Here is a 27099-nt window from a genome sequence, read left to right as displayed (position 1 = left end):
AGATTAGGAACAATGGGTGGTTGCCTTATTCTTTTTCTCTTCTTATTCGGTTAGGAGACTAGTCACGTAGTTATATATATTGGAGGCTAATGAGCCGCATGACTGGGGAAGACGAAGACATAGCTTGTTTTTCAATAATTACTTATGCACTTTTGCATGGGATTCCCTCCATGAAGATGAATTAAATCCCTTCGTCTAGTCGAGGAACAACGGAGGACTAGGTTCTACTAAATTTGTGAGATCGAATTAAATTTTATTTATTTCCATTATTCACTGGTATTCGTCTATCTTCTGCTTTATGTTCATTTGGTTGTTTTATTATTCGATTATCCAGGGCCCGGATTCTAGATTAATTCAATAACCTGAAGCCAATTAGGGTAGTTAAATCCGTAATTGTTTAATTATTCTAAACTGGTGGCAACTGGCATGATTGGGTTTGTGTCAGGGAGATAGACAGGCTAACTTAAAGAGACCCTCGTAGCGTGTTAATTGGTTAGAATTAGACTCTTCTAATTATTCATGCAATTAGGGAATTCAACTTTTATGGTCGTACCTAGGGTTGTTTCCTGATTAGAGAAATAGTCAACGGTCGTACCTTGGCTATCGACAAATTGAGGAAGAGTTGGTTGTTTATCGCGTGTATGACAACTATAACTAATTTATCAGATAGTAACTGGAATAATCCTTGCATCTGTGATCGAATTAAGTGAACCATCTCCGAAGTTGTCTCTTGGCTAGAGTTCGTCCATTATTATTTTTATTGTGATAATTAGTTATTTGAGTTGTAGTTATTTTATTTTATTTTAATTTATTCCAAGTAATTTAGTTATTCTCATTTTCAAAAATCCCCCATACTTCGGACTCTAAAAGAAATAACTTATCCCCAATTCCTGTGGATTCGACTCTACTTATCACTATCTACAGAAATTATATTTTATTTAAGCAGGTATTTATTATTGCACAGGTTTGACACCCTGTTAATTTTTGGCGCCGTTGCCGGGAACTGGCGCTAGTTATTTGTTTCTTTTTGAATTCATCTTGTTTTCATTTTTTTCTAATCTATTTTTCTGCTTTTTTTTTCTTTTATAGTTTATGACTTCTAACACTCCGTATTTTGGTGATAGACTAGATTTTGTTTCCAGGGAAGGCAATGAGGCTTATTTTTTTGCTAAGTTTGCATATTCAGAGGCACTAAACTCTATTAGAGAAAGAATGGTTGCTGCAACCTGTAAAATTTGTTATGTCAGGGATCATTCAACCGGTATGTGCCCCGAATATCAAGATAATCTGAGTGTCCCACTCAATAATTATGGAGATTTTTCACCCTAGTCTCAAACGTGGTATAACCCTAATCCAAACGGGTATGATCAAGGATGGTGGGATAACTCCAGTTATAATTATATAACAGGGCCAATGAATTTTCAGCAGTATGAGTCTCAAGAATCATCATCTATGTCAGGTATGTCTCTTGAAAAAATAGTTGAATCAATAGCTACTAATACATATCAATTCCAACAGGAGACACAAATGAGAAATGAGATGATGAAGGATGCAATGAGTAATCTGGAAGATCAAATATGTCTATTGACATCCAGAATAAATCGATTGGCTTCTCAAATTGAAGAATTTCCCTCGAAAACCATTGTTGATTTTGAAGAAAATGAGAGTACAATTTGTTTGACTAGTGATGAGGAGATGCAAGAGTGTCAAAATGGGAGATCTACAGATGCAGTTGAAAAAGAAGCCGCAAAGGAAGAAATGGAACCCCAACCGCAACCCATTCAAGTGAAAGAATCCAGTGAAGAATCATCAAATGTGGTGACACCACCTCCATTCCCTAACTCGCATTTTCTTAACTCTTACTCTATGATTTCTGTTAATGAGATTGATTTTGTTATACCGGAAGTTTTTGAGTCTTATGGTAGAAATAAGTTAAGAGTAGCTATGGTCAAATATCTTGAACCGTTGAGTGCTCTTGATGAAGGAGTGGATGAAGAATTGAGATCACTGCTTGATTATTTGGCGCCATCTACTAGTCCAAGGAAAACTGTAGCTCATGTGCTCAAGGATTACTCTATTTACGAGGGTTATCAGGACTATATAGAGGATGAAACACTGAAACGAGTCACAAGATTTTATCCTCACTGAGCAAACATGACAATGTCTAGCCAAAAACGTTAAAGAAATGCGCTTTTTGGGAGGCAACCCAAATATTGATTTTATTGTTTTTCGTTGTTAAATTCTTTAATTATGTCGTTTCTTATTTACGTTGTGGTTGGTTTTAATGTTTTCCTCTACTATGGTTAGGACAGCAATCTTGGCGTGCCCACGTGGTGTTGGTGACTCCTAAGGTCAGTAGACGTTTACCAATTTTGGCGTGCCTACGCGGTGTTTGACGACCCAAAACATGAATTCAAAAAAAAAAATTTAATAAAATTTTTTTTAACGTTATTTTCCTTTTTAACCTTAAGTTTTGCTTTCTTTTCCAAAATTCAAAATTTTGAAATATAAATTTTTGAAAAGAACCAAAAAAAAAATCTTCATCTTTTCTTTTCTTTTCTTTTTTTTTTCTTTCTTTCCTTTCTTTTTTTTTTCTTTCTTTCCTTTCTTTCCCTTTTCTTCTTCTTCTTCCCCGCTGCCTGGCTTTTTCTTTTTCCTTCTTTTCTTCTTCGGCCGACGCTCCTCCATCGCGCGTCGCCGCCTCCCTCGCTCACCTCCAACTCGCCGCGCCCTCTCTCTTCCCATCGCGACAGCCGCATGCCACCAGCTCCACCTCGCGCCACCCACTACCAGAGCACGCCGCCTGCCCACGCCACCGCCACCCTCTCTTTCTCCATCATCTTCTCTCTCTCTCCGCGCCCAGCGCTGCCATTGCGCGCTGCCCGCGCGCACGACCTTCCATCACCGAACGCCACCTCACTCCTCTTCCTCGTGCGCTGCCTTCGAGTGCCACAAGCTGCCTCAATGCTGTCCGCTTTTCCCTCCACCATGGACCTCCACTGGCCACCAGCTCCTCTCCGCCGCTCGATCTCTCTCCTTCCAACGCCACCAGCCGCGAGCTACCCAGCGCCGCGAGCCACAGCCACAGCCACAACCGTACCTCCCTCTAGCCAGCTCTCCTGCTCCAGCTTGCCGCCAACCGCCGCGCGTTTCTCTCCCACAGGCCACGGCCGTTGTCACTACCGTTCCCCACTGCCACCAACGACGCCGTTGGGCAGTGGGCAGGTATCTCTGTGTCCCTCTGTTTCCGAGTTGTACTTTACTCTCTCGCATTCTTAGAGTCCGTTCTTGGGCTCACTTGAGGACTCTGTGGTTCAATTTCTACTTGAGACAGTCCGTGGCCATTGTGAGTTGCCTTTGTGCTGTCACTTCGAATTATTGATTTCTAGGAGCCATTGCTGCAATTTTGGGTTACATCATTTTTGCATGAGACTAACATTCGGATCACCATTGCTTATTGGTTGTAATTGCTGCTTTGTTGAGGCATTTGTCTAGACACTAGGTGCCTAGAATTACATTTTCTTGCTTGGGGTGGCCGTTTATGTTGCTTCATTATCTGTGGAATGCATCAGTGGTACTGGTTGGGGTATTATAACTACATTTGTTGATACTTGGTTATAGTTGGTGGGCTACTTGATTGAAAACTGCCAAACATTTTGATTTAGTTGTAGTCCAAATTTTGAACCACTATTGCTGGTTTTGACGGTTTCTTGGCTCATTTGCTAATTTCGGTTGGTTGAGTTGTACAATTTCTTGTCCAATTGGAGCTATTTGGACAGATTTTGGGTGGGCAAGTTTTGCCGCTCTCTGTTGATCTTTGGGAGGCATTTCTGACCGTATTCTACGTATTCAAATTGGTTGAATTCACTGCTTTGTTGAGGTTATTTTTGGTATCACTTGAGTTCTACTTTGCTGATTTCTGTCTTGCGTCCCTTGAAGTGCCTTTGGTTGGGTATTTTCTTCATTTGTTTGTTGAATTGGAAGGCTACTGTGCCACTTCCATTGCTTATTGCTGTTGGTGGCGTCTAATTGACGTGCTGGGAGTATTTTACCTATTGATTTCAATTGCTAAATCTTTAGAGTATTTGTTGCGATTTTGGATTACATTGTTCCTGCATTTGACCCAATTGGGGCCACCAGTGAGTATTGATTGAAATTGCTGTATTGTTGGGATATTTATATAGTCTCTAGGTGCCTGGGTTGTGCATTTTGCTGATCGGGTTGTCTACGAGGAAGGCACCAGTGGCTATTAAATTGTTATTGTTTTGAATTTGCTAAGTGGCCTCTCCCACCGATGGCCTCTGATGCTAAGTGGCGCCACTTGCGAGATCAGGTTCACCACGCGGATGAGCAAGTAACGCATATCGCCAGCCAGATGGCTCCAATGTCTAAGACCCTGGCCGCGTACTTCCACCATATCTGTTTCACTCCCCCGTTCCCACCTATCCCGTAGCTGCTCAAGAGGGAAGTTTCGTTTTCCTCTTCGCTTTAATTGCTATATTGAGGGCAATGTCGGACTTAGGTGTGGGGGGGACAGCTGTGGTACAGCTAGTATTTCTAATTTTTAGTTTTTACATGTTTTCCTCTATTTTTGTTATTTGTTCTATTTTTCGTTTATTTATTTTATTTTATTTTCTTTTATTAGTGGTCAGCGCTTATTTGAATACCAAGTTTTGATGTTGGACTGTTGTCTCTAATTCTGATATTGCCAAATTTTATTAATAAAAGCGCATCAAGTTGATGTGGTTGAGTTCAGGAACATCTCTTTGGTGAATATCAGTAATTGCTTGACTTTTCTAATTTTTGGTAAACTTTTCTAGACATAGGGAATGATTGTTGGCATTTTTCATGTGAATTGGTCCAGTTATTAATTTTAGTTCTCCATGTCTGAAAATTTGAGGCTGGCTGCTGTTATTCTTGTGTTGCTTTTAGATATTGTGTTATATGGTTGCAAATAAGAGTTGACTGTACTCCACTAGTGGTTACTACTGAGTAACCGGGGATCTTTACCTAAAGTGCTGATTTTCGAGTCAAAAGGTAGTAGTTGCTATGAGTGCGTGGTCCCGTAACAATTGGAGCTGAGTAACCGGGCTCCTCCATCTGGCAAATGTTGGAGTTCGCGTCAAAAGACTCTAAGGGCTATAGACTAAGTCTTTTGTTATTCAAAAAAAAAAAAAGAAAAAAAAAGATTGTGTTAGTATGTGAATAAGTCAGCTTGCCGGTTTGTGATCTTAATGTCAAGATTTTGGTTAATAGTTGGACCATTTGCTGATAAATGTGAGCAACCATTCCTTTTGCTTAGATTAGTCTGCTTTAAATTAGAGGAGTTGGTAGTTTAGATGCTAACCGGGGTGATTTTTCTTGGATCTTGATCTGTGTCGCTTGATATATAATTTTCTTGGTGTCTTGGCAATACGGTAGTTGGAGTAACAGCCATGGTCAAATTTTGGTGTTCAATTGTTGTTCTCATGCTTGAGAGCAAGCATGATTTAGGTGTGGGGGGAATTGATAGGGTGTTAATTGTTGATTATTTTATTGTTAATTTCCCCATTTATCCTTGCCAAATATTGTTTTAATTATTAATATTTACTTATATTTGGTATTGGACTCAATTTCAGGGAGTGGAACAGAAAAGCACAAAATAGGAGGGACTTTCGGGAGACAATGGAGACTTCAAACAACCGGGCCCACATGGTGCTACAAAAGGGATTGCATGTCCTTTGCTGATTAGGAGATTGGAGTACGAAGGTCAATAGGAAACAATAAGGGAATTGGGCAGAGTTTGACTTCTGGTAACCTTTCACTCAATTCGGCGGGGACCATGGAGTATGAAGCATTAGTCATGTTGGGCTTTTAAGAAGAAAGAAACGTACAGAGGCTTAAAACAAGGAGTAATTCGGCAGCCTTGTTACTAATTTGTGGGGACCACCGAGAGAAGTTAGGCAATTGTTTAGATTAGGAACAATGGGTGGTTGCCTTATTCTTTTTCTCTTCTTATTCGGTTAGGAAACTAGTCACGTAGTTATATATATTGGAGGCTAATGAGCCGCATGGCTGGGGAAGACGAAGACATAGCTTGTTTTTCAATAATTACTTATGCACTTTTGCATGGGATTCCCTCCATGAAGATGAATTAAATCCCTTCGTCTAGTCGAGGAACAACGGAGGACTTGGTTATACTAAATTTGTGAGATCGAATTAGTTTTTATTTATTTCCATTATTCACTGGTATTCGTCTATCTTCTGCTTTATGTTCATTTGGTTGTTTTATTATTCGATTATCCAGGGCCCGGATTCTAGATTAATTCAATAACCTAAAGTCAATTAGGGTAGTTAAATCCGTAATTGTTTAATTATTCTAAACTGGTGGCAACTGGCATGATTGGGTTTGTGTCAGGGAGATAGACATGCTAACTTAAAGAGACCCTCGTAGCGTGTTGATTGGTTAGAATTAGACTCTTCTAATTATTCATGCAATTAGGGAATTCAACTTTTATGGTCGTACCTAGGGTTGTTTCCTGATTAGAGAAATAGTCAACGGTCGTACCTTGGCTATCGACAAATTGAGGAAGAGTTGGTTGTTTATCGCGTGTATGACAACTATAACTAATTTATCAGATAGTAACTGGAATAATCCTTGCATCTGTGATCGAATTAAGTGAACCATCTCCGAAGTTGTCTCTTGGCTAGAGTTCGTCCATTATTATTTTTATTGTGATAATTAGTTATTTGAGTTGTAGTTATTTTATTTTATTTTATTTTAATTTATTCCAAGTAATTTAGTTACTCTCATTTTCAAAAACCTCCCATACTTCGGACTCTAAAAGAAATAACTTATCCCCAGTCCCTGTGGATTCGACCCTACTTATCACTATCTACAGAAATTATATTTTATTTAAGCAGGTATTTATTATTGCACAGGTTTGACACCCTGTCAATAAGTCTATAGTAATTTGGTACTTAAAATACTTAAGGCCATTATGAGTAATTGTGTAGGTAAAATATGATTAGGTAATTAAGGTAAAAATTAGATTTTATAAGGATATAAAAGAAAGTTCAAAAATTAGCAAAAACAAAAAATGTACACCAACGCCACTCCTCTGGCTTTATTAGATATATATTTCAATGTATAATTCTTGCCAATTGTTCATCTCAGTTAGTGAGCTCATAGACATCAAACGACAAAGTTCCTCCCACAATTGCGTCAAGAATTATTACGCATTATCCAATAACCAATGACTTTGGCGTTATCAGTTTGACTTTTTAGCACACGACTAATTGCACATTATCAATCCAAGAGGGGACAAAAATAGCAGAAGTTAACTAAGAAGTCTCCTGTGATTTTCAGCTTTAGGCCATGGAGAATCTCTGCTACTACCTCGTCACCATCTTATTGTGTTCTTTACCTTTACTTCACATCTTCAAAAACTTGCTATTCAACCATGTCAAGAACAAGAAGTTACCACCAAGTCCACTTGCTTTGCCAATAATTGGCCATCTTTACCTTATCAAGAACTCACTCTACCAAGACTTGACTTCATTATCATCAAGATATGGTCCAATTTTCTTTCTCCAATTCGGCTGCTGTTCCTTTGTTGTTGTGTCATCTCCATCCGCCATTGAAGAGTGCTTCACCAGGAATGATATCATACTTGCAAACCGTCCTCGGAGCATGGGTGGGGACAGGCTTTCCTATAACTATACAGCCGTTGGGGTAGTCCCATATGGCCACATGTGGAGGGATCTTCGTCGCCTCTTTGTCGTTGAATCTTTCTCCTTCAACAGCCTCCAGAGGACTTCAGTTATCAGGGAAGAAGAAATTAAGATGATTCTCAGGTCAATATACAGAGTTTCAAAGAATGGAAGCCAAGTAAGAGTTGAATTGAACCGTTGGATTTCTGTTTTTACGCTCAATGTTATCATGAGGATGCTTGTTGGAAGACGCTGTATCAGAGAAGAGGATGCTGGAGAGGAGTTGGGGATGCAAATAATTAAAGAATTCAGCGAAATGTTTGCTTCAGGCGCAGGAATTGCGCTGAATTTGTGTGACTTCGTCCCTATATTAAGATGGATTGGCTACAAGGGACTGGAAAAGGAAATGATCTCTTTGCACAAGAAGAGAGATAAATTCTTGCAGGGTTTCATAGACGAATTTCAATGTTCAGATACTCTGCTGGACAAAGAGGAGAAGGCAGTGATTCCAAATCTGCTTTCCCGCAAGGAAAAAGAATCAGATTTTCTATCAGATGACATCATAAAGAGTATTGCTTTGGTTAGTGCAATATGCAATTTCTCTCTGTTTTTCTTACTCCATGAGCTTATCCCACTTCAGTACTTTGCCAAGGCAGTGAAATTTGAACTGGCAGAATATACTTATTTTTTTCCGCTTTATCTGCATTTACACTTGTTATGAACTCATTATTTTGCAGAACTTGTTTCACTTGCTCAATTGCTTTCTTCAGCAATATAAAGCTAATATGGTTTTCAATTGAATTCATTAAGCTACAGCGAGGCAACAGTAACAGCTCTATATGAACCTTTAGCAATTGATTCTTTGCCTGTGGGAGCTAACTAGTAGAAAGTGGCGGATATCAATTATCACCTCTTCGTGTAAATATATTACCTGTTCAAAACTATCCTAAAGACATATATCAACATATATTGTGTTGTGGACCTGTGGTGAAAATTTCCCTTATAATTATATTGGAGTTATCCCTAAAGAATCAGACAAGCTTGTAATAACATGTCATGGTAGAATGATGAATCAAGCAATTCTTAAGAAGAATATCTTGTTAAAGAACTCTTTTGGACTTAGAACGAGTGTTGAAAGAATTTTATTCTGATGTCATTTCAAGAGTATAGGTTAATGGTTTATATAGACTTGATCTAACCCGATCATAGAAAACTCTTGATCAATCGATTCTTCTTAAAGAGAAGCTAGAATCCGTTATAGGTGACAGCGAAGTTATGGAGCTTGTGAATTCCTTCCTTTCCTTGTCTTATTTTGATTCTGATAATGAAGAAAAAATAGACTTATATGGGGTTAGTATTCCTCCAACCGGCCTTCTTACAAAAGTCCTGCTTAATAAACTTTGGATTCTGAAACTAAGATAAGAGTAGTAATCGAGGTCAAAATCTGATACTTCATGCTTACTTTTGTTATTTGTCATGCTAGTGGATAAGATTTGAGTAGAAGATTTAATTAGGAAAATTCCTGAAAACAACCACCATTAATTTCACCAAAACAATCTTTTGAAATGATAATAGCTTCAGCCTTGTTGCATTTGAGCTCATTGGTTGTCATTTTCAATCATCCTTTCCCTTGCTTGTACTTAGTAAAGCTTTTTCAGAAGGATGATCCTGTTGGACAGAGCATTTAAAAGCAACCGTTCTGGGATTCTTTCCCACCCTAATTTTTACCATATTTATTTTGTCTAACAAAAGCAACCCTTGATTCAGATACTATTAACAGCAGGAAGAGAAACATCCACACTGACCACTGAATGGGCTATGTTGCTTTTACTGAATCACCCGAAGGCACTACAGAAACTAAGGACTGAGATTGACAACAGCGTAGGACATGGAAGGCTGGTGGATGAATCTGATATTCCAAAGCTTCCCTATCTTCGTTGTGTTGTCAATGAGACATTGAGACTGTACCCCGCGGCACCACTTCTGCTACCTCATCAGGCATCTGAAGACTGCCGAGTCGGGGGGTATGATATTCCAAAAGGTACGATTGTTTTAGCTAATGCCTGGGCCGTGCATAGGGATCCAAAACTCTGGGAGGAGCCTGAGAAATTCATGCCAGAAAGATTCGAAGGGAAGGGATTAATGGATAAAGAAGAGTTCAATTCCAAGTTTTTACCATTTGGGATAGGGAGGAGAGCTTGTCCCGGAGCCAATCTAGGCATTCGGAGTGTTTCATTGGCAGTTGGTACATTCATCCAGTGCTTTGATTGGGATAAAGTCGAACAGGATGGCGAATTGGACATTGACTTCAGTAACAGAATCACTATGAAGAAGTCTAACCATTTGGAGGCCCTATGCGCTCCACGCCAGGAATCAATCCAACTTCTCTCTCAACTTTGAAAGCTAGCAAGAAGCTATGAATTGTGGTAGTACAAGTTGTTATCATGAAGTGGCAGGCAAGACTATTCTTAATTATTGTACTAGAACTTAGCCATCCTTTGTGTATAAAATCTTTATTTCTGTTTACAACTAATATTCGATCTGTGTGTTCACATTAAACAACTCGATTAATGTGCATAATGTGCACAAGGAATAAATGTGCACATCTCTTAAATCACAAGTCGCTTTGGCCAAGTTTTGTGCGAGAATTTGTGACCAAATCTAAAAAACAATACTAACTTTTAACAACTGTACCTATTATCTTATAGTGTTTGTTTCTAGGGGAATGATAGTGACAAAATCCAACGTTGGTGGAAGGTCATACTAATTCTGCGGCAGGTAGGCAGATATCTAAGGAATCTCCTCTTTTGCCATCTATACATATCAGGCTAGGATAGTTTCCTCCTCAAATGACCCGAAGGACCAGGAAGATCCTTAGACCTAGGTTTACGCGGGCCTCCAATAGCAGGTCAAACCAATCTATCCGATAGACATGCAAGCTTCTTCGTCTTCAGAATCCTTGCAGTATCTTCCCCCTCCTCACCGATGCTATCTCCTATAGCTGAGACAGATATCCGATACCTGAGGGAGCGAGCTAACCTATCAGCCAGGCAGTTCATTTCTTGTTGGTATTGGCCCTTTCTTCGGAAATGGGGTGCTGTCGCTTTGGCCATTGATTACTGCCTGTGTCAGATAGATAAGAGTGAAAGTGTGAAACTTACATAGCTACATCACTTGCCTTTGCTTCTCCAGCATGGCTTTGGATTCAGAGGTCCTCTACTGGACATTAATCTTGATTACTATTTCCAATAATGTCGATTGATATGTTCTCCGCAAAGTTGCCCGCGGACATTTGTCAATATGTGCCAATAATGAGGTGGCTTGGTCTTGGGAAAACGTATAGGAAGATGTTGAAGAATTACCAGGGGAAGTTTGACGATTTCATGCACGATCTGAGTGAGGAAAGTTGAAGAACTGAAAGTGGTTCAGCCTCATCACCTGATCAAAGCAAGACCATAATCCAATCATTATTGTCTTTGCAAGAATCTGACCCTGAGTTCTACACCCTGGATATTGTCAAAGGAATCATACTGGTAAGACTTCTATCTGCTTCACAAGCCAAACAAGATCATCGCTGTAACTATTGGAACGTTCCTTAATTTTTTCAAGTTAGATGATGCCAACAACCCCATCTATTCACTTGTTTTCTTTCAATTGTTTGGATGAATCTTTTATCTCCTAACAGTGCCTATATTAGTGGGTTTAGATGCACGTCACATATCCAAAATTTAATGTTCAAATTCAAATTAAAAATATTAATCCCCATCATTTTGGGATCATTATTATAGGGTTAAAGTCATTCAATTATTCCAGCAAACTAAATTGAAAAAAAAAATCTTCAATTAGACTAAATTCCAAAGAAGCCTAACGGTTCATTAGATCAGAGATTCCAACATATAACCTCATTCCTTCGACTAAGTGTTTCTTCTTTATAAATTTTGTTTAGGCATTGGTCACGGCTGGAACAAGTACTTCAGAAGAAACCATGGAATGGGCAATGTCTCTTTTGGTAAATCAATAGCGGAAAACTCCTTTATTCTGCTATTGATTGATGTCCCAGTTTTTTGAGACTAGCGTTAAAGGCATCCTTAATCTATGTGCAATTTAAAATAATTAAAATAAATTAATATTATATGAATTTTATTTTTCACATACATACAATTTATATAAATTAAAGAACTCTGATTTATAAGTCTATAGTAATTTGGTACTTAAAATGCTTAAGGCCATTATGAGTAGTTATGTAGGTAAAATATGATTAGGTAATTAAGGTAAAAATTAGATTTTATAAGGATATAAAAGAAAGTTCAAAAATTAGCAAAAACAAAAAATTTACACCAACGCCACTACTCTAGCTTTATTAGATATATATTTCAATGTATAATTCTTGCCATTTGTTTATCTCAATGAGTGAGCTCATAGACGGCAAAGTTCCTCCCACAATTGCGTCATGAATTTCACGTTTCATGAATTATTACGCATTATCCAATAACCAATGACTTTGGCGTTATCAGTTTGACTTTTCAGCACATGAATAATTGCACATTATCAATGCAAGACAGCAAGAGGGGACAAAAATAGCAGAAGTTGAATAAGAAGTCTCGTGTGATTTTCAGCTTTAGGCCATGGAAAATCTCTGCTACTACCTCGTCACCATCTTATTGTGTTCTTTACCTTTACTTCTCATCTCCAAAAGCTTGCTATTCAACCATGTCAAGAACAAGAAGTTACCACCAAGTCCACTTGCTTTGCCAATAATTGGCCATCTTTACCTTATCAAGAACTCACTCTACCGAGACTTGACTTCATTATCATCAAGATATGGTCCAATTTTCTCTCTCCAATTCGGCTGCCGTTCTTTTGTTGTTGTGTCATCTCCATCCGCCATTGAAGAGTGCTTCACCAGGAATGATATCATACTTGCAAACCGTCCTCGGAGCATGGGTGGGGACAGGCTTTCCTATAACTATACAGCCGTTGGGGTAGCCCCATATGGCCACTTGTGGAGGGTTCTTCGTCGCCTCTTTGTCGTTGAATCTTTCTCCTTCAACAGCCTCCAGAGGACTTCGGTTATCAGGGAAGAAGAAATTAAGATGATTCTCAGGTCAATTTACAGAGTTTCAAAGCATGGAAGCCTAATAAGAGTTGATTTGAACCATTGGATTTCAGTTTTTACACTCAATGTTATCATGAGGATGCTTGTTGGACGATGCTCCATCAGAGAGGACGATGCTGGAGAGGAGTTGGGGATGCAAATAATTAAAGAATTCAGGGAAATGTTTGCTTCAGGCGCAGGCATTGCGCTGAATTTGTGTGACTTCGTCCCTATATTAAGATGGATTGGCTACAAGGGACTGGAAAAGGAAATGATCTCTTTGCACAAGAAGAGAGATAAATTCTTGCAGGGTTTCATAGACGAATTTCAATGTTCAGATACTCTGCTGGACAAGGGGTAGAAGGCATTGATTGCAAATCTGCTTTCCCGCAATGAAAAAGAATCAGATTTTCTATCAGATGACATCATAAAGAGTATTGCAATGGTTAGTGCAATATGCAATTTCTCTCTGTTTTTCTTACTCCATGAGCTTATCCCACTTCAGTACTTTGCCAAGGCAGTGAAATTTGAACTGGCAGAATATACTTATTTTTTTCCGCTTTATCTGCATTTACACTTGTTATGAACTCATTATTTTGCAGAACTTGTTTCACTTGCTCAATTGCTATCTTCAGCAATATAAAGTTAATATGGTTTTCAATTAAATTCATTAAGCTACAGTGAGGCAACAGTAACAGCTCTATATGAACCTTTAGCAATTGATTCTTTGCCTGTGGGAGCTAACTGGTAGAAAGTGGCGGATATCAATTATCACCTCTACGTGTCAGTATATTACCTATTCAAAACTATCCTAAAGACATATATCAACATATATTGTATTGTGGTGAAAATTACCCTTATAATTATATTGGAGTTATCCCTAAAGAATCAGACAAGCTTGTAATAACATGTCATGGTAGAATGACAAATCAAGCAATTCTTAAGAAGAATATCTTGTTAAAGAACTCTTTTGGACTTAGAACGAGTGTTAAAAGAATTTTATTCTGATGGTTTGTATAGAGTAAAGGTTGATGGTTTATATAGACTTGATCTAATCCGATCATAGAAAACTCTTGATCAATCAATTCTTCTTAAAGAGAAGCTAGAATCCGTTATAGGTGACAGCGAAGTTATGGAGCTTGTGAATTCCTTCCTTTCCTTGTCTTATTTTGATTCTGATAATGAAGAAAAAATAGACTTATATGGGGTTAGTATTCCTCCAACTGGCCTTCTTACAAAAGTCCTGCTTAATAAACTTTGGATTCTGATACTAAGATAAGAGTAGTAATCGAGGTCAAAATCTGATACTTCATGCTTACTTTTGTTATTTGTCATGCTAGCGGATGAGATTTGAGTAGCAGTTTTAATTAGGAAAATTCCTGAAAACAACCACCATTAATTTCACCAAAACAATCTTTTGAAATGATAATAGCTTCAGCCTTGTTGCATTTGAGCTCATTGGTTGTCATTTTTCATCATCCTTTCCCTTGCTTGTACTTAGTAAAGCTTTTTCAGATGGATGATCCTGTTGGACAGAGCATTTAAAAGCAACCGTCCTGGGATTCTTTCCCACCCTAATTTTAACCATATTTATTTTGTCTAACAAAAGCAACCCTTGATTCAGATAATATTTACAGCAGGAAGAGAAACATCCACACTGACCACTGAATGGGCTATGTTGCTTTTACTGAATCACCCGAAGGCACTACAGAAACTGAGGACTGAGATTGACAACAGCGTAGGACATGGAAGGCTGATGGATGAGTCTGATATTCCAAAGCTTCCTTATCTTCGTTGTGTTGTCAATGAGACATTGAGACTGTACCCCGCGGCACCACTTCTGCTACCTCATCAGGCATCTGAAGACTGCCGAGTCGGGGGGTATGATATTCCAAAAGGTACGATTGTTTTAGCTAATGCCTGGGCCGTGCATAGGGATCCAAAACTCTGGGAGGAGCCTGAGAAATTCATGCCAGAAAGATTCGAAGCGAAGGTATTAATGGATAAAGAAGAGTTCAATTCCAAGTTTTTACCATTTGGGATAGGGAGGAGAGCTTGTCCCGGAGCCAATCTAGGCATTCGGAGTGTTTCATTGGCAGTTGGTACATTCATCCAGTGCTTTGATTGGGATAAAGTCGAACAGGATGGCCAATTGGACACTGACTTTACTAACAGAGTCACTATGAAGAAGGTTAACCATTTGGAGGCCCTATGCGTTCCACGCCAGGAATCAATCCAACTTCTCTCTCAACTTTGAAAGCCAACTAGAAGCTATGACTTGTGGTAGTGCAAGCTATCAAGTTGTTATCAGCCAAGACTTGTACGAGAACATAGCCATCCTCTGTGTACAAAATCTTTATTTGTGTTTACGACTAGTAATAGTTATGTGTGTTTCACGTTGAACAGCTTGAATATTGTGTACGATGTGAAAAAGTAATAAATGTACACATACCCCTTAAATCGCAAGTTACTTTCACCAATTTTTATACGAGACTTTGTGACCTAATCTAAAATACAATAATATTAAGTCACAACAACTGCTCCCTTTATATCTTATATATAGTGTTTGTTTCTAGGGGAATGCAAGTATCTTAGTGCAGCTAACAAGTACAAAATCCAACGTTGGTGGAAGGTCATACTACTTCTGTGGCAGGTAGGCAGATATCTATGGAATCTCTCCTCTTTTGCCATCTATATATATCAGGCTAATGTTGCTGTCTCTTTGGCCATTGTTAACTGCCTATATCAGACAGATAAAGTGGAAGTGTGAAACTTACATGGCTACATCACTTGCCTTAGCTTCTGGAGCATGGCTTTGGATTTGGAGGTCCTCTACTGGACATTAATCTTCGTTACAATTTCCAACAATGTCGACTGATCATATGTTTTCGGCGAAGTTGCCCACGGACATTTGTAAATATGTGCATATAATGAGGTGGTTTGGCCTTGGGAAAAAGTGTAGGAAGATGTTGGAGAATTACCAGAGGAAGTTTGATGAGTTCATGCACGATCTGATTGAGGAAATTCGAAGAACTGAAAGTGGTTCAGCCTCATCACCTGATCAAAGCAAGACCATAATCCAATCATTATTGTCTTTGCAAGAAGCTGACTCTGAGTTCTACACGCTTTTCCCCAACATCTGCACTTATTTCTCCGAGACCCAACTTAATTGATTGAGTGTAGTTCAATTCTCAAGCAGTCGTCTTTTCTCCCTTTCTCTTTGTAAGGATTAGAGCCAACCCTTAAAAAAAAACCACCTGGTATTTTCATAGGAAACATGAGGAATGCCTACTCTGATAAATTAGCCAATAGATCATAAAATACTACTCCAGTAAACAAGTTTCTGTAGTAAATCAATCTCTTTAGAAACCTCTTGTCCACTCAGGATGTTCTAAACTGAATTTGAACCTTGGACTTGGTTATTAGATCATCCATCTCAATCATCATCGTCATCATGGCTATTGTTAATACTTAATAGCTATAACTTTGTATTGATGACACGAATATACAATTTGCTCAACTGTCGACCACCTGCTGGCTACTGTGCAGTTTCCTCGCATTCAATATTGTGTTGCATTTCTTTCGTTCTGGGCTGGAAATTAGCATCTAAAGCTCCACAATGCACAAACCCGAAAAAAGACACTACTATGGTTGACAACCAAATTAATCAGTGGAGTCGATCCAGTCCCCATGCGCTTCATTTAAGGAGACCCAAGCAATAAAGCCTAAATACAATTTGATGCAGGTGGAGTTAGCCCAAAAAAAAAAGGATCTTCCTTGGGCTATACACGTTTTAAAGAGCAGCTAAAGGTTGATAAACCAACAAACGATTAAACATAAAATATAGAGTTTCATGAGAACAAGCAAAAATTTTCTATGTACGTTTTGTACATTGTTTTGCTTCATCAGTCAACTGTTTTCAGGTTGAGAAACAAGCTTATTTGCTTTCCTGCTTATACACGCTCAGTAATTTAAAAGAACTGACAAAATCGAGCTTGAAACAGGATAAAGCAGTAGTATCATTTGAATAATACTCTAACCATAGCAAGAATTAGGGTGACAAACTTATTTCCTCATAAAAAACTAGTGTTTGAACAAGAGAGATATTAAGTTTGTTGAGACAATTAATCATTTTTTTTATGTCACATACATTAAATTGTTACACTATATTTTTCCGCAAAAATTTAAAAAATAACAATCCAAACAAGCTGTCCAACTTTCAACGGATTGTCGAACATTTCTTTTTCCATGCCTAAACGCACTGGCTATGTCTTGTTTGGAAAGAAAAATTACTACGTTTTCCGTGACCACATTTTTCAATCATCCTTTTAACTTACATATATTAAATCGCTACAGTAATTTTTTTACAAAAAATTGAGAAAAATGCAATCCAGCATGTTTTATTATGATGTAAAGATTACTTGTGAGTGAATTATAGGCTCTTTCTACGATCCATGAGCCATCACTTCTCCGTCTCACAAGGAGAGAAAAGTGGACATTCATATGGAAATCGAATAACTAAATAAACTAAAGGACATAAAAAGTGATTTCTTAACAGACAAGGAGAAGTTAATTATGTCTTGGGCTGAATATGAATCTTAGACTTCCGTATTAAATTTTTCTATTACCAACCACTACCACTATCATTTTTTTTTGTTTTTTTTGTCGACGGAGTGGGGTGTCCGGGTCAAGTCCGTAAAGGCGGCCCGACTAATCCCCACTCCGGCCCGGTCCAGCGCCCCAACTAGACCTAGCACGTTAAATGCACGGCGAACTGATATTGCTGCGGAGGTTCGACCCCAGGACCTAACGGTCCCGAGGAGGAGGCGCCAACCACCAGCCCATTCACGTGGGGCCAACCACTACCACTATCATGCTACTGTCCAAATTGCTATAATTTTGGATACAATTTTCTAACTTGTCCACCAGCCATCCTACCATTTCTTTGTGGACAATTTATCTTATCCATTTTGTCGTGTGCTCCACATTGTCAACTGAAGCCCTTCAAATCCGAAAGGAACACTGTGGTTAACAGTGTAGTTGACCCAAAAGAATCAACAGAATGGAAGCACCATGCAGTATTCATTGATAATAGACATGTCAACCGTGCAAATGGATCCATATCTTTCCTTTTTTTTTTATTTAATTATTGCTGTTTTGGGTCCATATCATTCAATGTCTTTGCTTGTATTTTTGCCTTTGATCTTTTTTAACTTCTTCTTTTTGATTCAGGGAAATGATCTGTCTTCATTTGTTGGCAAAACTTTACGGAGCATTACTTCTTAGCAAGTTGTATCTGTTATATATATATATATATATATATATATATATATATATATATATGTATGTATATATATATGTATGTATATATATATGTATGTATATATGTATGTATGTATGTATGTATGTGAGAGAGAGAGAGAGAGAGACCAAATACTTATCAAATAGCCATAGAGATGTTGCCTGGGCAAAGAAAGGGGAAATTGGGCAAGAATGGAGTTGACTTATTCTCTTACTGCATGTCTTGCAATTTTCGTTCTATTCATCTTCAGCATTTTGCTAAGAAACCTAGCATCTTGCGCAAAAAACCAACCCCCAAGTCCACCTTCACTTCCTCTTATAGGCCACCTCCATCTTCTGAAAGAACCACTCAACCAGACTCTACAATCACTTTCGGCTAAGTATGGTGAAATCTTGCTTCTCCGGCTAGGCGTCCGTAAGGCCCTTATCGTCACCTCACCATCAGCAGTCGAAGAATGCTTCACCAAGAACGACATCATCTTTGCGAACCGCCCTCGAAGCCTTTCATCAAAACACTTCAGTTACAACTACACCACCATCAGCGTAGCCCCTTATGGAGATCATTGGCGAAATCTTCGCCGTTTAGCAGCATTGGAGATTTTCTCTCCAGCTCGTATTGCTGTTTTCACAGGTACTCGAAAAACGGAACTGATGCTGCTATTAAGGGAACTGATGCACAAGTGTAATGAAGGTGGAGGATCAACAAAAGTGGACTTGAAGTCTAAGTTTGTTGAGCTTGCTTTCAATATTCTTTCGATGACTATGGCTGGAAAGAGGTATTATGGAGAGAATGTGGCGGACGCCGAGGAGGCGAGAAAGGCGAGGTTTTTGATCAGGGAAATGCTTGAGAATAGTGGAAGGTCGAATCTTGGGGATTATCTGCCTTTGTTGAGGTGGGTGGATTTTAAGGGATTGGAAAAAAGATTCACAACTTTGATGCAAAGGCTTGACAAGTTCATGCAGGACATGGTGGATGAGCGTAAGCAACTTTTAGCAGCTGGTAGTAATGGAAGTGCCACCATGATAGATCATTTGCTCTCGTTGCAAGAAAATGAACATGAATATTATTCAGATGAGCTGATAAAAGGAATTATAATGGTAACGTCTTCATCCTGCAATCTTCATTTAATGCTTTAACATATTTTTTTTTTGTTTCTGATGTTTTTTAAGTTGGAATCGGATTGTACTCCCTCTTGTCTTCTTTTGAATTTTGAGAATCGGAATTCAGTAATGTGTTCCTATTGATAGTTGCTCATATATTTAATACTTAAATGGTACAACTCATGTCATTTACAAGAAGTTAAGGGATACATGAGTAAAAAGGTAATGACTATGTTTTGATGTGTTGAAGGTGACAAATAGTTTAGAGCATGTAAAAGTTTAGAACACAAAACTTTTAGGATTACTCCCTCCATGTGATTAAATGTTAATCCTAAAAGTTTTTTTCTTTCAGTTAATCCTAAAAAACACAATTTTTAGGATTAACTTTTAATGACATGGAGGGAGTAATGATTTTGTGTCATCTTTTGATTTTTCAAATCTACTCTCACTAAAGTATACTAAAGATAATTACTTTAGTTTAGTTACTTCTAATAACTTTTACTTCCAATTTTTTTTTTTTTTTGTAAAAAAAAAATCATAACTTTTTTCTTTTGCAAAAGAAAAAGTTATATTTCTAATAACTTCCATAGGGTGTGTTTTTCAAATTAGTTTGTACTCTGTAGTGTGTGTGTGTGTGTGTGTATTAGTTACAGGCCAATTTGACAATAGACAATTTATGTGTAGAGGATTCCTACCTCAATAGCTCGGGGGAGTCAACTGAAATTATTTTATACCTCAAGTATGGCAATTTGTGTAATATTCTGTTCATCTTGCAAATTATACAGGTATTATTGATTGCTGGAACAGATACACTGTCAATAAGCCTGGAGTGGGCAATGGCTCTGCTCCTCAACCAACCTGAAGCCATCAAGAAGATCAAAGCTGAGATAGATGCTCATGTTCCAGAAGACAGGCTTTTAGAAGAGCAAGACTTGCCAAACTTGACTTATCTACAGAATGTAATCAAAGAGACCCTGCGTTTGTATCCACCAGTTCCCCTTCTGATCCCTCATGAAGCCTCTGAAAACTGTACTGTTGCTGGATATCATGTATCGAAAGGTACAATGTTGCTGGTGAACTTATGGGCCATCCACAGAGACCCCAAGCTCTGGGAAGATCCAACTAAGTTTATACCAGAGAGGCACCAGGAGAGGAGAGACGATGGATTTACAATGCTTCCTTTTGGTGCCGGACGGCGAGGATGCCCTGGTGCAGGGATAGGAACTAGGGTGCTTGGATTGGTTTTAGGAACACTTGTTCAGGTGTTTGAGTGGGAGAGAACTAGTGAAGAGATGGTGGACATGACTGAAGGCAGGGGCTTTAGCATTCCAAAAGTCGAGCCCTTGCAAGCTATATGCCGACCTCGACAAGCAATACTTCAACAGCATTCTTTAGTGCCACCTTGAAAATGAATGCTAAAATTAAGGATATTCGAATAAGGAATATAAGTTTTGCTTATAAATCATCGAAACTGTGTTATTGAGTTCCACTGAAATGGTGAAATGGGATATGAAACTTTTTTTCAACTTTTTTTTTTTTTCTTTTTTTTGTCAAAAAACTTTTTTTCAACTTGGTTATTTTGTTTTCCATGTTTTCTTTTGTATTCAAGTCCCTGTATTTGAAAAGAAGGCACCAAATTAGACAACCCTGGGCCGTCTAGCTCTGCAAATAACAGGTCATCTACATGATCTCTTCAAAGTTTGAAACAGCCCATTCATTAGACTTTAGATGGACTCTGTCAAACCTATGGTTCTCCTATGGTTCTGGAATCTAGGCAGCAGTGGTACTTTCTTGCTTGGTTACCAACAGGGAATTCAGGCTAGCCATCCTTGGCAAGGTGCTCCAGCCCTATTGGCTTTTTGGCAATTTGACATCTCCCCTTTTCGTTGCATGGTACGCTAAGTAGCCATAACAGAACTACACAAAAGCAAATTAGTGGTGTCAATATGTTCTCCAATCTCATCCTCTTAAGTTGACAAATTGAAGGTGTACTCTTTCTAAGAAAAGATATTCAGTCTTTTCACATTATTCTAGAACTATAATAAAATTTTCTTACCACCACCATTTTGACAAAACTGAACCAAATGCAAAAAGTAGTGGTAGTTTCTTCTCCAGATGCAGTAGGAAAAGCTTCACAGTGGGTACATTCATCCAGTATTTTGATTGGGATAAAGTTGAACAGGATGGTGAATTGAACATTCCCTTTAATTATCTGCAGAATCACTCTGCAGAAGGCTATCCGTTTGAAGGCCCTATGCATTCGGCGCCAAGAATCAATCTGACTTCTCTATCAACTTTGAAAGCCAACTAGATGCTGTGAATCTTGACAGTACAAGCTATCAAGTTATTATCAACGAGTGGCAGGCAAGAAAAACTTGCTGAAAAAAAAAAACCGATGTCTCCTCTTCATCATATATCATATATGTTCAAGCTGCAAAGATTCCCAGTCTACAGCATGGCACGTTTCTTTCTTTGTTTTGGGTTATTATACAAATAATCCAATCTTTTTCTTATAGTCGATAGCTGGTGGTGACTTTTATTTATCAGCATCTCAAGTCCTCAACTCAAAGTTGAGTTGTTTCCCTTTGACAAAGCAGGATTTTTGCAAATCAGGCTCACAGTGAATTGTTTTCCATCCTTACTGAGTCATTGGTACCAATATTCGCTCCAAAACGTCGGATAGATTCAGATTTCATATGTACAACTAGAGGTGGCAAAATGGGCGGGATGGGCGGGATTTGCTTGGGTTTGTGATGGAACCGAGTCATATGTGTTTGGGCCCAATCTTACCCATATGTGTTTTGGGACTAACTTGGGCGGGATCACTTTGGGATGGGTTTAGATTGATCCCGCCCAATACCCAAATCTATTTTCTACATATTTTTTTTCCTTTAATTCATTTTTACTTTTTTATATAATTTTAATATTTTTTATTTATTAAATTTTTTTTAGTTTTATTAAATAAACATGCAAGTGCTTTATACTCAGGATTCCCATCAAAAATTGTATTAACAAATAAAGGAAAAAATAGATATACAGTCATATTCCAACATATATCAAAATGGCCAAGATACTTAAGGTGTTGAATATTTATCATCATCATTGTTCAAAGATGACAGGTCTAAATTGACTGAAATGTTGAAAATTCTTATGGATAATGACTAGGAAAACTACTAGATTATATTCTCTAGTATGGCTATAAAAATTGTTAAAGATAATTTTTGAATCTAAGACTCCGTTTGGATTGGCTATTTTTTCAAAAAATAAGTTTTTCAAATACAATGTTACAGTAATATGCAATAACTCAAAAAACATCCCATCCATATTAGTATATCAAATATTTAAAAAAAAAATTATAGTAAAAATTTTTCATATACACTGCTATAATAAAATATTTCAAAAATACCCCCCAAAAATAGCTAAACCAAACAGAGCCCTTGTTATTTGAGCCCAATGGGTACCCAAGTATTTCCCAAGTATTCCCATCAATTAATGGGTACAATTGGGATTTGTCCCATTTTAAACCCAATATCAAAATCCAATACCCATCCCGCCCAAAATCCCCATGGGCATGGGTAACCCATTGGGACTTGGGACAAATTGCCACCTCTATGTACAACGATAGAGGTAATAATGCTGAACAAAAATGTGAATCGGGGCTGAAATCAGGAGCGAAATGGTTCAGGCAGGTAAAAGCAACAATGAAAGGATGACAACCTTGATAGATGTTATGCTATCACTACAAGAAACAGATCCTGAATACGACGATTCTGATGTAGTTATCAAATCCGTCATACTGGTAAGAATTTTAGCTTCACGATGTCTTGCCAATGGGGAAAACTTATGCTTGTTCTCCTATATCTAATTTCTATTTCTACTTTGGAGTCTATTCTCCGCAAGCTGACTACACTGTCAAGTTTTTCGCTAACATCAACGTTTCTCCATTTTCCTTGAGTTTGCCTCTTCAGTTTTTCCTTGACATTTGTTGCAGCGCACTTATTCAGTAATAATAACACCATAATCTCAAATTCTGATGTTAGTGACTAACATGTAGGCATTTATAATTACTCTTTGTGCAGTAAGATACTTACTACAAAACCTTCCTTGCTCCTAATTATTACTTGCCTTGTTAACGATGAAAAGATGAATACTGCATCATGAGAGTAGCAAACATATGGGACGACCCAACAAAGTTCAAGCCTGAGAGATTTGATGGTAGGGTAAACGAAGGATATAAGCTGATTCCATTTGGTGCAGGGCGACGAGCCTGTCTGGAGACTAATTTAGGCAGAAGGGTTGTAGCACTTGCCTTGGGAGCTTTAATCCAGTGCTTTGATTAGGAGAGGGAAGGCGAACAGAAAATAGATATGACAGAAGGGACAGGACTAACCATGCCCAAGAAAGAGCCCCTGGAAGCCCTCTACAACCTCGACAAACCATGATACATTTGTTATCCCAACTCTGTAAGGGATAACTGCAGCCGCTGTAGCCTACTACTATCATTTTCGTGTTGCAGTGGTGCATTGCTTGGGAAATCACAACTTGGAGTCTGAGATAGCAGCAGTAAATTGCTTTCCAACATTGTAGTCCTTAAATGCAAAAGGATGCTTTCCAGTACAAATTACTGCATCTATAGTTGAAAGTTCGTTTGGTTTTGTGAGTGGCATTTATATCTCCTAACCTGAGTAGACAATGGTAGCCCTTTACCACAATACCCCGTTAATACTCTAATCGTTGCAATCGCCCCAAAATGCCGTTTGGTTCCCGCTAGACTTTCGTCTAAAATTATCAGAATTCCTTAAAACATGCACTTTTAATTGTTCAGAGGTCAATCCGAAACAAAATTTAGATCAGCGGCCCAAAGTGAACAAGGTGATAATTTAGGAGCTTCCCAGATTTTCACTCTTTCATTAACTCACCAGACATAATGTTCAGAAGGTAAATCTCCGATGAACCATGTATAAGTAAAGTGGTCAGACAGGGGTCTATAAATGAGTGTCAAAAATCAATCCTGAATTCAATCTATACAATCAATTGGGGCTTACAAGTTACAAATGATAATAGGGCTGGGAGAAAATGGGAGCCAATCAGTACCTTAACTTGGTTCTTTTATTCTCCCTTTCCTTCATTCTTCTCAAATTCAGTTTCAGAAAGCCTAAAAATCTACCACCAGGTCCAAAAGCTCTTCCTATTATAGGTCATCTCCATCTCGCGAAAAGGCCAACTCACAGATTTATGCACAACCTTTCTGACAGTATGGTGATGCTATGTTTCTTAAATTTGGAGTCCGTAATGTAGTGGTAGTTTCTTCTCCAAAAGCAGTAGCAGAATGCTTCACAAAGAATGACGTAATATTTGCTTACAGCAATGATCCTGTTTCTGGAAAAGTGATGAACTACAACTGCACCACAATTGGTTCATCTCCCTACGGTGACTACTGGAGATATCTAAGGCGCATTGCAGCAGTAGAATTTATCCCAACATCGACTTGCAATGTTGATGGCCAATATATGGAAAATCTAAGAGCTTGAAGTTATTCATGCTGCGATCTTTGGACAACATTCAGCCTCTATTGTATTTTTGCTGCATTAAAATGTAAATCTCTGAGTTTGCTTTCGTTGAATTTGTTGCTGACAAAAGGAGGACCTTTCTGAGGATGCAGCCCACGAATCCCACCTCTCTGACCTGCAGTTCGAAATGCTGGAAAAACCAAGAACAACCAATTCATCTGAAGACTCTAGGCTGTTCATATCATACAACATTTATAATTCCTAAAACACTGAGCACAAGATTGCTCTTAATAGTTAATAGGCATCAAACTTGAACCTTTACGGATACTCTTTGTTACCCAATTGCTGTCAAAGCTGTAGAAGAACGGCCTCAAAATGTTGCAGCCAAGTCTTCTTACCAGCAATCTTTCACCTTTCAGCAGTTATTTGGTCTCCATGGAAAAACATACAATCAGTCTACATCAATGGCCATAAAAAGCTTGGCTTGAAATTAAAGAAAGGTGGATCCTTGGCAACCTTGACTTCCAAATGATCAATTTTTTTTTCTTTTCAATTTATAGCTTTAATTTGTTTGAGTCCCTCCCCCTCCCCCCCCCCCCCCCCCCCCAAAAAAAAAAAAAAAAAAAAAAAAACTGTAGCAAAATCAAGCTGGGAAAAATTACAGCAAATGTACGAAAAAAGAGAAACTTGTTCCCATCCCCCTTAATTGAGGGAGGATAAAGAAGAGACAAGCTCAATGCCTTTTCCTCCAACTTGGACGGTTCTTAAGTTATCAATCTACACAGGTGTACTGTCATTTTTAGCTAAGCAAAATTTTGCCACCTGGCCCCCGTCCTTTGCCTATATATAGTCCCTCCCGCAGTAATTTCCACCCTCATTTTTAAATTGTTTTCTCCTTCAAACATCTCTCCCGACCCTCCGCCACAGTAAAAAGGGGAAGCACACTGAAAATGACCGACAATAATAACGCCAATTCCGCTCAAATTAACCTCGAAGAAACCCCGAGAGAAGAAATTGAGCTCCCGAAAACCCCAACAATGGCTGAAACCGAACAGCCCCAGGTCGACCAAACGGCGTCGTCCGACCCCTCTTCAAAGAAAAGCATCGGAAATGTTTCCTTCAGCATTTGGCCGCCAACTCAGCGCACTCGCGACGCGGTGATCAATCGCCTCATCGAGACGCTGTCGTCTCCCTCCGTTCTATCCAAGCGTTACGGCGTCATTCCGACCGAGGAGGCGTCCGAGGCCGCCAAGAGGATTGAAGACGAGGCCTACGCGGCTGCCGGTGCTTCCGCCTCCACCGATGACGACGGCATCGAGATTCTGCAGATTTATTCCAAGGAGATCTCTCGCCGCATGCTCGATACTGTCAAGTCCAGATCTGCTTCCGCCGCTGCTGATGCTCCGTCGTCTGTATCGGAGAACAAGCCGCAGGAGGATGCCGCGGATGATGGTGGGATAAGCGGGGAGGTAGAAGCTCTCAAAATTGATTCTTGAGAGTTTATCTAGGTTTCTTAATTACTACTATATGGTTAATGTTGCGAGAAATGTGACGTCTTGAGGATCTTCTCTAGGAATTATAGTTGGAGTACTTAATCTACGTTATGTCGAGATCTGGAATTTGTAATATTACTGGAGTTCTTGGGCATATTTTGACTGCCTTGCTATAATGTTGTCTAGCTGGATGTTCCTTTATCATTTTAGTCTCTTTTTCTCTTTTCTGTCAGGAAATGTGCTGGGATGTGTGGGTTGATTTGGTGATTGTTCTGCTTAGGGCTTTCCATAGTTGTTCACGTTGTTAAAAATGTTTGTTGTGGACGGGCTTTAATTAACAGATTGGTAGAAACCGTTAAAAACTACGGCAATGGTGGTATTTCTCCTCCTCCAGCCCCCCTCCTTAAATTGTCTGTTTTTGGTATGGTTGTCTTTTTGTGCATTGAAATGATGGGGGAAGTTGATGAATGTGACAAAAAAAAGTGACAGTGCATGTTTGGTGTTTTCTTGATGTGTCATTTTGTTCTGCTGCAGTGGAATATTTCAATTTCTTTTCCCCCTTTGAATTGTCTATATTTGGTATTTAAATATGGTTGTCATTTAGGTGAGTTTAATTTATCAAGGAAAGTTGATAAATGTCACAAAAATTGACGGAGTGGGTATTTATCAGTTATCACAATTGGCATGGGGTTCATGACCTCAAATCCTTCAAATTTTTTAGGGCCTTAGGATTGGTGTTTGGTACTAGGTTCCTGCTTATAGTAACTCTTGCATTATGGTTGGTTGGCAGTGGGAGTTCATAGGTTCAATATGTGACAAGTATTGTAGCTTTATGCAGCAAGTATTCAGGAAAAATGGATTAGAAGATCTTAGCAACAACATTTTTGGTGTCAGAGAATTTTTAAAT

General features: G+C 38.6%; 3 protein-coding genes and 1 pseudogene across 3 annotated transcripts; all 4 read left to right on the top strand.

The window, feature by feature from the left end:
• Nucleotides 1–7141: 7141 nt before the first annotated feature.
• LOC140016182 (cytochrome P450 81C13-like) lies at nucleotides 7142–10312 on the top strand. Its single transcript, XM_072069621.1, has 2 exons — nucleotides 7142–8272; nucleotides 9460–10312. Exons 1-2 carry the CDS (start codon nucleotides 7358–7360, stop codon nucleotides 10090–10092), a joined length of 1548 nt encoding a protein of 515 aa, XP_071925722.1. The 5' UTR covers nucleotides 7142–7357; the 3' UTR covers nucleotides 10093–10312.
• Nucleotides 10313–12251: 1939 nt separating this feature from the next.
• On the top strand, nucleotides 12252–15253 carry LOC113715076 (cytochrome P450 81C13-like; annotated as a pseudogene).
• Nucleotides 15254–18274: 3021 nt separating this feature from the next.
• On the top strand, nucleotides 18275–20654 carry LOC113713691 (cytochrome P450 81Q32-like). Its single transcript, XM_027237477.2, has 2 exons — nucleotides 18275–19186; nucleotides 19975–20654. Exons 1-2 carry the CDS (start codon nucleotides 18281–18283, stop codon nucleotides 20593–20595), a joined length of 1527 nt encoding a protein of 508 aa, XP_027093278.2. The 5' UTR covers nucleotides 18275–18280; the 3' UTR covers nucleotides 20596–20654.
• Nucleotides 20655–25569: 4915 nt separating this feature from the next.
• On the top strand, nucleotides 25570–26396 carry LOC113713450 (MFP1 attachment factor 1-like). The gene has a single exon (XM_027237179.2). The coding sequence runs from the start codon at nucleotides 25650–25652 to the stop codon at nucleotides 26193–26195; it is 546 nt and encodes a 181-aa protein (XP_027092980.2). The 5' UTR covers nucleotides 25570–25649; the 3' UTR covers nucleotides 26196–26396.
• Nucleotides 26397–27099: the final 703 nt, after the last annotated feature.

The sequence above is a fragment of the Coffea arabica genome, chromosome 10c (genome assembly GCF_036785885.1).
Source record: "Coffea arabica cultivar ET-39 chromosome 10c, Coffea Arabica ET-39 HiFi, whole genome shotgun sequence".
Lineage (NCBI taxonomy): Eukaryota > Viridiplantae > Streptophyta > Magnoliopsida > Gentianales > Rubiaceae > Coffea > Coffea arabica.
This window is presented reverse-complemented; position numbering and strand designations above follow the sequence as displayed.